The sequence below is a fragment of the Panthera pardus genome, unplaced genomic scaffold (assembly GCF_024362965.1).
Source record: "Panthera pardus isolate Hobbes unplaced genomic scaffold, ASM2436296v1 HiC_scaffold_15, whole genome shotgun sequence".
In the NCBI taxonomy this organism is placed as follows: domain Eukaryota; kingdom Metazoa; phylum Chordata; class Mammalia; order Carnivora; family Felidae; genus Panthera; species Panthera pardus.
In genome coordinates, this window is record NW_026526710.1 from 75,342,072 (window position 1) to 75,352,583 (window position 10,512).

The window sequence follows — 10,512 nt, forward strand, 5'->3', positions numbered from 1 at the left end:
ATATTTCAGTGCTTACTTACTTTGATAGAAATTTGTAAAACAGCAGTTAAGAATACTAATGGGTACCGACAATGAGCTATTGTTTTAGTTTCCTTTTTTGGATAATGTTTTCAAAGCCAGAGCTTAGCCTCTGACGTAGGAATGTTCTACGTTCCAAGGGGGGTCACCGAGAGAAGCAGAAAGGCATTTCTTCTCGGTATTTCCATGAGTTCTTCTCTGTTGACACTGGCCGCCACGCCACGGGGCAGACAGAACGAGGGCACAGACGCGTCAACACGTGCACCCACATGTAGCTGCGGGCCCAAGGCGGGCGGCCCGTTCGTTCACTGGCTGAGCAGAACCTGGGGAGCCTGCAGTGGCCTCACCTTCAAGCAAAGGGATCAGAAGCTGGTGACGCCAAAGATCCCTTCTAGCTCTAGGAAGACACAACGTGAAGAATAAAGCCACGACATGAAAGGACACCACCTTAGAATCTGCTGCACCAGGCGGCAAGTCCTATTTGATGCAGGAAGGAACCCTATCCAGATGATCTAAATTCCTAAGAAAAGGAAACACAAATGTAACCGAGAATACTCCAGAAGAGTTGCCCTTGGGTTTTATATCCCTATAATCACGGGATTTTTACACAAGTCTTTTTATATAGTATTAGATCATTTACTATAAATAGAAGCTATGCCACAGGCCAGCAAAATTTCAGGGAAAAAAAGGGTCAACAAATCACCAGGAAAAGAGCATCCACTCCACGGGTACTGCTTACGCTAAGCCATACAACAAACCCACTCTGTGCCAGCAGGACGGGGCTCCCTCGTGCCACCCCGGCCCTGACGATCTTCCCTTCCCTGATGTAGATGTCAGGAACCTGTCACATGCCCTAAAGCCTTCTGACAGACGAAGTGGGGGCAGGAGCCACGGAGAAGAAGTCCGGGGCACAGAGACGGTGCTGACCGCGGGCCTGGCCTTTAGCCGGGAGCATTCAAGCTCCTTGGTTTTAGAGGATATTTCTTCCTCTATCAGAATTTACACGAATACGAAAACAAAACAAAACAAAAACAGGAAGCTTTGCGAAGCTGCCTGCTTTCCATGTTCACAGGCACGATCGGAGGCCACAGGAGTAGAGAAAATCTCACATATGTGCGCAAGGAGGCGTGCGTGACAATTTCCACCTGCAGCACAGAGTACCAGAGCCAAAGACATGCAACCCTGTACAAGGAACTAAATACACCGTGGGGTGCCCGAGACTGCGCCACGGCTGTGAAAACAATGAGGCTGATTTATTTTTATTGACATGGAAAGGTCTCTAACATATTTTGGAGGGGGAAAAAGAGGCAGTCAAAACTACAGTGAAATACCATCTAATACCCATCTGAAAGGCAAAAATTAGAGAGCGTGCCAGTACCAAGGGCTGGCAAGGATGCGAACAACGAGAACCACCGGGCATTGCTGGTAGGCGAAGCTGCTGAAATGCACACGCACGCCGTTAGTCCACGATGCCATTTCCCGGCACGGTCCACTCTTGGGCAAGCACACAGAGACATGGAGAAAAACTTTAGTAATGGCAAGAAATAAAACTAACCAAAAAACTGGAAATGAAATAGCTACCACCAGCAGAACTGATGAACAAAAGGCAGTGTACATATTTGTAGGAAAATGCTGCAGAGCGGTAAAAAAAAAAAATGAGTGAACTACTACTTTATGTGGCCACACGGAGGAAATTTGAAAAAACAGTATCTAGTGAAGAAATCAAGTTGCACAAAAATGCATACAGAATGATGTCCTCCAAATCTAACAGAGACAGAAAGTAGACCAGTGATTGCCCAGGGCAGGGGTGGGGAGAGCGGGCTGGGAGAAGTGGGGAGTGACTAGGTGCGGACTTCACGGGATGATGAGAAAGTTCTAAAGTTGACTCTCGTGACGTTTGTGCAACTCTGTGGATACGCTAAACACCACTGAATTGTACACTTTAAATCGGTGAATTGAATGGCAAGTGAATTGTGCTTTAATAAGGCTGACAAAAAAATAAGAGTGATGCCATAAAGTTCAAAACGAAGAGAAGTAAACGGTACACTATTTAGGGTCACGTGCACATACAGTCAAATTAGGAAGAAAAGCAAAGGACTCATCAACACAAAAGTCAGGTTGGAGGCTGCCTCTAGGAATGAGACCAGAGGATTCAGCTTATATGGGCTCACCAAAGCGGGGCTCAGGGGCCCCGATAAATCTCATTACTTAAGCTGGGTGATGAGTGTAATATAACTTAATGTCATGTTTTACACTGAAAGATACACACACACACACCATTTTTATTTATCTAAAAAATTCCATAGCCAAAAAAATTTTAATACTCCTTTCCTCTTAAGTGTTTGTATGAAGTTAACTTAAATAAATAATTGAAATAAAATCATTTTCTAGAAAAACGTTATTTGGTCATTTGTGAGTGTATGTCAAAGTCTATAACTTTTTTTGTGATAACCTGAAGACAATTCAAACAATTTGGCCTGTTTAAAAAACAGTCTGACAGGTATTTTAATGAAAAAAAAAAAAAATCCTACATGCTTTCAATGAACTATTCTCAGTTGAAATAACCCTTTTTTCCCTCTATACAACTGTGTCGATTAGTACAGAAAATGCATCATGAAGACTGATCATACCTGTTTATCGTTAATAGAGTGCTTTTCAATTTCTTTCTTTGCCTGCAGCAGCTTGTCCTAAAAGCAAAAAAGAACAATTAGTTCTGCTGATTGTCTATTTGCCTCCTTGCTTGTTTAAATGGAGTGAAAACGCAATTATTTGTGTGTTTATTAAATTCTAGAAAACACACGAGACGGCACCTATATTGCATAGCTATGGGCCACAGTCTACGAAAGACAGAAGCTATAAAACTACGACCAAGTTATAGAGAGGGTTTTAATTCACTGCAGAGAAAGATGACAGAAAAATAAATGAACTGCAAAATCCCAATTAACAACTTAATTGCTGATGGGCACCATATCAATTCTAATAAATGTTTTGATCTGACATTATTTAGTCATGATATAAAACGGGAACAACCACATGGCCACACAATGCTTCCCAAACTTAAGGGAACATGTGATTCCATGTCAAGAGTACTTTCATAAGCGACTGTCCACTATCTCCCTCCCCTACTATAAAAGCAAATATAGATAGGAAAAGTCACTTTTGAGACGGACTGAGAAAATCTAATCCTGGCTACTTTCAAAAATAATCTGAAAAGAAGCAAAGGTCCCCCCCAGTTGAGTAATTCTTCCAAGGTCTCCATTTTGCTTATTTTACTCATTTCCAAGAAGACAGATATATCAGTTTACAGTGTCTTAATGTGCTATCAAAGTTGTCACTTGAATACACCAGGACAGCTTGAGAAGAACAAAACGGCAGAGGAATCCTTTGGAAAGACACATGCGATTCCTAAACATGAACGTGTCTATAATGAAACAGTGCTGTTCTATTAATAAAGATACACACAACTTGCCTTTGTCCAAATTGGAATAAAGAATGACGTTAGAAAATAAAGAATTTCTGGATCCCAGGAGGCTCGTCTGCTCACTCATGCCTTGCAATGTGAGGACCACAGAAAGAGCTTGCGAGCACCTGAAACCCGGGCCCTCCTCTGTCTCCTTCTTATCTGTCTCGTGTCAAATATCAGCATTGCTTGAATCTCAGATAATGCCACTTTACTGAAGTTATGTTTTCACTCCCGCAAAGTGACTTCAACGCCAAAACAAATGCATGGTTAGGGACGTCAGGATACCCACGAAAGGTAGCAATTCTGCCCTTCTTGAGTTTAAGAAGAAATTACGAACATCGAAGCCTACTTCTGTGCCGTTGTTTAAACAGTTCCCCCAGAGGCCCTCCCTGGCAGCTGTGCACCCCCACCCGAGCGGTCACCCTGCTGTGGCCTATGTGAAGCCAACACCCCCAGGAAGCCCATTCCTGCCTTGTTTCTTCTTTCCACAACCACGAGCCAAGCATGATGCCCAGCACAGAATAACGGCGGGGCACAATGCGGTCATGGTCACCTCCCCCCGCTCTCCCTGGAGCAAGAGGACCCCACAACTGTTCGTGTGAATACAGTGTGACTGCTTTGGCTGCGGAAACAGCTTTGGCAAGAATAACAGACCGGGGGGGGGGGGGGGGGGGGGGGCAAGGGGAGGGGAGGGGAGGGGAGGGGAGGGAAGGGAAGGGAAGGGAAGGGAAGGGAAGGGAAGGGAAGGGAAGGGAAGGGAAGGGAAGGGAAGGGAAGGGAAGGGAAGGGGAGAAAAGAAAAGAAAAGAAAAAAAAGAAAAGAAAAGAAAAAAAACAGACTTCGTGTTGACTTGGCACAGAAAAAACACACATTTTGCTAAACTGCTGGGGAGGAACAAGAGGCCCCCGAGGAGCCTGGATTTCACCAGAGACGTGCGTCATGTCATAAGCAAATTACGCAGAAACACCTGCACGTCCTCCCGGACTCGGGTATCAGCTCCGCGACCGGCTGGGCCGCCACCCGAGGGCAGGTGGGGGCCCAGCCCGGCTCCCCACGGCCAGGGACGTATGCCCCGGACGGTCTGTGGCCTCTCCCATCTCAATGTGCATTGCCTCTGATGTTGCCTAACAGTTGTTGAAACTAAATAAATTATTTGTGGAACTGACCCGACTTCAACCAAAAAATCTTTTTGCCCTGAATGTGAGAAATAACCAATGGTTCAAAAGTCACACGTTGATCCAGGGAGAGGAGCGATTCCTAGCACAGGTGTGAACGCTGGGACATCTGCACAGCCCCTGACTAACCTAAAGCCGAAGAAGTAAGTTAGGAACAACACACCCAGGAGACTTACCTCATTTCGTGCCACCAGAGTTATAAACGCTCCTTGTTTATAGCACTCGATAGCAATACACTTCCCGATGCCGCTGGAGCCTCCTGTAACCTAAAAGCAAAAATAATAAAATCTTCTTGGCTCTTGAAATTTCCCTTCCGTGGGAGGTTTGTTTACACTGGGGGGGCACTTGGGTGGCTCGGCTGGTTAAGCGTCCGACTCTTGCTATTGGCTCAGGTCATGATCTCACAGTTGGTGAGTTCAAGCCCCACACGGGGCTCTGTGCTGACGTGCAGATCCTGCTTGGGATTCTCTCTTTCTCTCATTCTGTGTCCCTTCCCCACTTGCACACGCGCGCACGCGCTCTCTCTCTCTCAAAATAAATAAACATTAAAAAACAAAACAAACAGGGGTGCCTGGGTGGCTCAGTCGGTTGGGCGTCTGACTTTGGCTCAGGTCACGATCTCACAGTGTATGGGTTCAAGCCCTGCGTCGGGCTCTGACAGCTTCGGGCTGGGAGCCTGCTTTAGATTCTATGTCTCCCGTTCTCTCTGTCCCTCCCCTATTCACACTCTGTCTCTCTCTCTCTCTCAAAAAAAAAAAAATAAATAAATAAAACATTAAAAAAATTAAAAAACAAACAAAACAACTACGATGGGCTCTAAAACCCAATCTACAAGAATCTCTACAAGAACGAGATTCTTAAAATTTTTCCAACGTTTATGTATTTTTGAGAGACAGAGAGAGAGAGTGCGAGTGAACCAGATTTTCAGCTACTGTAGTTTCTACATCCTGGGGTGAATGAATGAAGTTAAGTACAAACATGAAAGATTTTGCTGTCCACGGGTCCTGCTGCTTTGACTGTTTTTTGGTACTGAATTATAAATTGCCCACCCATATTTTTCTGAGTTCACTGGAGGGCAAGTGCCCTATACATCGAGCTAATAAATAATACATTAATCTACCTCTGGGTCCAAATCCAAATGAATCTTATTTCCTTACTTACATATCTTCTATATGACAATCTCCACAAGAGACAAAAAGAATAGCCACCAACTTAGCTCTTCTGAGATTTTATGAGACTGTTTACTATAAAAGTAATATATGATCACATGGAAATATTGAAAAGTAAAGTTTTTCTTCTTGGGCTATTCTGCCCCTCACATTCTATAGCTCAGCCCTACTGACTGTTTTGAGTTCCATGCTCCCTCCAACCCCAGGATCTTTGCACGTTCTATTTCCCAGCCAGGAACGTTCTTCCCCGCCTTTTCATCTAGCTGGCACCCCACTCACCCATTAAATCTCAGCTCACACATCACTTCCTCAGCAAAACCTTCACTCACTGCCCCTTCCCCAACCTCAATCCACTTTTCAGTACTACATTCTTTGTCCTTTACTCAATGGCGCTCACATAATCAAACAGCCATGCGTGTATTTGTGCGATTATTTGATTCACAATCATCTCTCCTATCACAGCCTCCTAAACGCCACAAAAATACCAACTCTAGTTCTGCTCCCCACTATATTCCTAGCACTTAGCACAGTGCCCCGCCTATAGGAAGGACTCAATATACATTTAGCTCAGTAAGACAAATGCAACACTATCGTCCTAGTCATTTTTACTACACAAATCATACAACATGGTCAAGAGAGCGGGGGGCCCAGGGTTGTCTGGTGAAGCAAGTGGAGAAGTATCAGAGGGGCACCTGTCCTTACATGGTATCACATCCTAAGATACATATCTATATACAGAGATATATCTTATAACATATATCTATATATAGATAGATATCCTATGTCCAAAAAACTAAAAGGCTTCATAATATTACATTAAGGAGCTGTATTAAAACTTAATTGACCATTTCCCTCTACCGGACATTTGGATTATTTCAAATATTTTACTGCCAGCTATCTATCATGCTGTAATGAACATCTTTGGCCCCATCTCAATGACTTTAAAACCATCGTGAAGCCACTCCTACACAATGTACCAATCTCTTGGGGGCTTAGGCTCCCCAACTTCTCTTTAGCCTCAAGTCCTCACTATGGAAGAGATTTCCTTGGCAGATAATTAACTAATTATCTACAGAAGGCTACTGTAAAAATCTACCTGTTGCCCCAACTAACAGTGGCCTCTGAGGAGCTCTTGGCTGCTGAGATATCTCACGGTGGCTTTGCCTTAATTTCCACCAGACATTCCATTTCCGTAGCAATTGACAGGACCCCAGCTGCCGTATGATGGGACTGCTGCCACCTCGATGTCCCTCCACCCTACAACCCCCACATACCTACCGATCCAAATCCTACCCACCCTGCAGAGGCCAGTTCCAATGTCCTCTCCTCCAAGAAGCTTTCCTGCCACGCAGTCCTGTCCTTCCTTTACCTGTCACTTTCTACTTTGTGCACGTGTCTTAGCTCCCTCACCTGACTATAAGCTCCTTGAGGACGAGCACCGAGTCCAATTTATCTCCCTCACTGTGAGCACAGAACCTGGCATAAACAGTTGCTAAATTAGCACTCGGCCTACATTAATTTGCAAAATGGTGCACGGTACCATTTCTCTGAAAAATACAATGCCCCAAAAAGTGGTAAGTAAAGTGTCCCTGTTTGTTATTCAATAAATTCACGGAAGTTGAAGTTAGGAGGTTGATGAGAAAATTTATATACTCTAAAGTGCTATTGTTATTGCCGTCCTTCTTCTAGACTGCGAGAGGTAAGCTAGCTGTGCACATTTACTGCATAGCCAAGAACGGCTCAGCGTGATCACTTGTAAGTTTTTTCCATAACAGCAAGGTTAAGACACAATCCTTGGGTCAGAGCTCATGGGAAACGAACCTTCTAATCAAGCTAATTCTTCAAAGGCATCTAAGAATAGACATAAACCAAGTCTAGGCTATGTTATGCTGAGTGGTACAAGAAAATAGAAGAGATTTTCCTATGGGCTGAGAAAAGTGGGACATACGGATCGAGTTGCCTGACAATTGGTAAACTGAGTCCAGATGTGGGTCACTAAAGATAACAGTTTAATTTCCTTTCCTTAGCACTGCCTCTTACTGTTCAATGCAAAATATTGTTTAAATATTACTATCTCTTGGGGCGCCTGGGTGGCTCAGTTGGTTGAGCATCTGACTTCAGCTCAGGTCATGATCTTGCAGTTTGTGAGTTCGAGCCCCGCGTCAGGCTCTGTGCTGACAATTCAGAGCCTGGAGCCTGCTTCCGAGTCTGTGTCTCCATCTCTCTCTGCCTCTCCCCTGCTCATTCTCTGCCTCTCTCTCTGTCAAAAATAAATAAACTTTAAAAAAAAAATAAATATTACTATCTCTTTAATCACATCCTGCAACTCTTACTGAGGGCAAGAACCGCTCCCAGCCATCCCCCAAAATGGGAGGACCTGATTTTCCAGTTCTCACCAAGTCGATGAAACAGTTTTTAAAAAGGAAGTACAGACCCTGTAACACTTCTGCAGTTTTACCGCTATCGTTAGGGAGATAACACTAGCATATAAGAATTGTTCTAAAAAGAACAACAATAAATAATTAAGACCTAAGTCCGCTCCTTTTTTCACATAAGCAGACACTCTAAATGTTAGCTCCCTCTCCTAACACCACCTGGTCCGGTCCTAACAAATCTCAAGAGAAAGAATTGTGCTTTCCCTCATCTTGTGACATTAGAAAAGAAGACAGATGGTGACATCATGTGAATTATTCATGTCGTCCTCACATTATTTATTGTGGCATATCAAAACAGGATGGCGAAAATAAATTCTTCTTCGTTTACCCCAACGGACTCGTTACCTCACTAATGGCCTGCAGCGCCATGAGGCTAGAAGGACTAGAGTCAAGGTCAAGTGAAGCTCCCTTAGAAATACTGAATCACACTGTTCATGCTTGCTTTTGGCTTTACCTTTTTTCCAAGTTACGCTCTGCAAACATACGCTCTAAAAGATTCCAACTTTTAAAGCCATGCTTCTGAGGCAGAAGTTCTCTTGTGGATCTGACACTTTCAGAATCTGGCATAAGTGTAAAGTTTTCCTTCTCTTTTTAAACGAATGTACACTAACCTCATCTGTCTTCTACATCAGGAAGAGCAGGAGTTGTTAATTCACTAGTAGTTTTGCAAAGGACAATCTAAAGAAAAATACGTTTTCTAACTCACAGATGCTTGTCCAGATTTAAAGCACATTAAAATGAAAGGCCATCCCATCCTAGGACAGCTCAGTGGGGAGGCTCCATCTCAGCGGACACACGCATGTGTCACCTCGGGGACCAGAAGGATTTGTGCGGCCAGCTTAGTAACTAACTCTCCTTATTCAATAACCTGCCACCTCGGTGCGGTGAGATCAAAATACGAAAACGGAAGAGAAAGCCACGGCAAGCGGCCAAGTGCTGGGCGCAGGTGAGGAAGGCTCCCACACCTGCAGAAAAGGGATCTCTGAAGCCACGAGCTTCCGGTAAGAAACAAACCAAACCCATGCACAGTCCCTCAATTCCTAGAGCACCGGCAGCTCGGTCAGCTCATCCCTCGGGCTCTGAAATGATGGCAGAGGGCTGCACTGAAACGGCGATCAGCCGACCCCGGGCTGAGCTCCGAGAGCCAGGCGGTGCAGACACGACAGAAGCGTCCCAACACCGCCCAGCTAGGACTGCCAGCCTACTGGGTTCGGAGCGGTTTTCCCCCCAGGTGAGTCACTTCCTGGATTCCTCCGGCAACTGCTCTTTCTGTCACGGGCACAGGCCGTCTTCCCGGTCCGAGCTGCCCCGGCGGGTCCCGGCGGCCGGGACCCCTTCCCCGCCGCCCGCCTCCCCGCGACCCGGCCGGGACCGCGCGCCTCGCCCCGCGCGGCCGCCGACCGCGGTGTCCTTGGCAAAGTTTCTCAGCCTCTCTGTTCCTCAGTTGACTCATCGGGAAAACCGAGGACAAAAATATCCACAACCCACGGGTGCCCCGGGGATTAACGAGCGGTCCCCGAGCCCCCGGCGCCCCGGCACCCCGCCCTCCGGCCCCGCGAGGGCCAGATGCGGCGGAGGGCGGGTCCTCGCGGCCCCCCCCCTCCCCGGCAGGGACCCGGCCAGGCTGCGCGGCGGCAGGTGGCCCTCCGCGGAGAAAGGGACGCGGGCGGCCAGGCCTCGGGCACGGGCCGGCGCGCCAGGGGGCGGGCTCGGGGCGGGCTCGGGGTGGCCGAGCGGGCCGGGCGGCGGCGGCGCAGCAACAGGAGGCCACTCACCACCACATGCGCCCCGGGCAGGGCGAGGGGCTTGGGGCTGATGAGCGGAGACACCATGTAGAGCAGCAGCACGAACGCCACGAGGAAGGCGGCCGCCAGCAGCAGCATCGCTCGGCGGGGCCGGGCCGGGCCGGGCCGGGCGGGCGGGCGGGCGCGCGGGGCTCGGCGGCGCGGCGATCACGCGCGGCCGCGCGCAGCGAGAGCCGCTGTTTGGGTTCGCGGCCGGCGCGGGGCGGGGCGGCGGCCGGAGGGGAAGAGGCGGAGCCGGCAGAGGGCGCGACCGCGGCGGGGCGGCGCTTCCCGGAGGCGGGGGGCCGGGGCCTGTCCCCGAGGGTCGGACGCGGCCCGCGACCTCCCGGGGGAGGGGCTGGCCCCGAGCGCTCGGCTGAGGGCCCTGGCGGCGCCACCTGCGAGCGCCTCCCGAAGGGCCGGGTGACGCTCCGGGGCGGGGTGCGTCTTAGGACCGCGGAGGCCGGT

The 10,512-nt window shown here is 47.9% G+C and overlaps 1 protein-coding gene across 2 annotated transcripts in view; it reads right to left on the minus strand.

Moving 5' to 3' along the window:
- KDSR (3-ketodihydrosphingosine reductase) overlaps positions 1-10,270 on the minus strand; it is a 39,705-nt gene extending 29,435 nt beyond the window's left edge. Inside the window, exons 1-3 of one of the 2 annotated variants that reach the window (XM_053902809.1) lie at positions 10,036-10,255; positions 4,833-4,922; positions 2,649-2,705 (exon numbers count right to left, since the gene is read on the minus strand). In XM_053902809.1, coding sequence (XP_053758784.1) covers positions 2,649-2,705; positions 4,833-4,922; positions 10,036-10,143 — 255 coding nt within the window. In that variant the 5' untranslated portion in view covers positions 10,144-10,255. Of the gene's footprint in view, positions 1-2,648; positions 2,706-4,832; positions 4,923-10,035 lie in introns of both variants that reach the window. The other variant, XM_053902808.1, reaches the window with a different exon arrangement.
- Between the last annotated feature and the right edge of the window lie 242 nt (positions 10,271-10,512).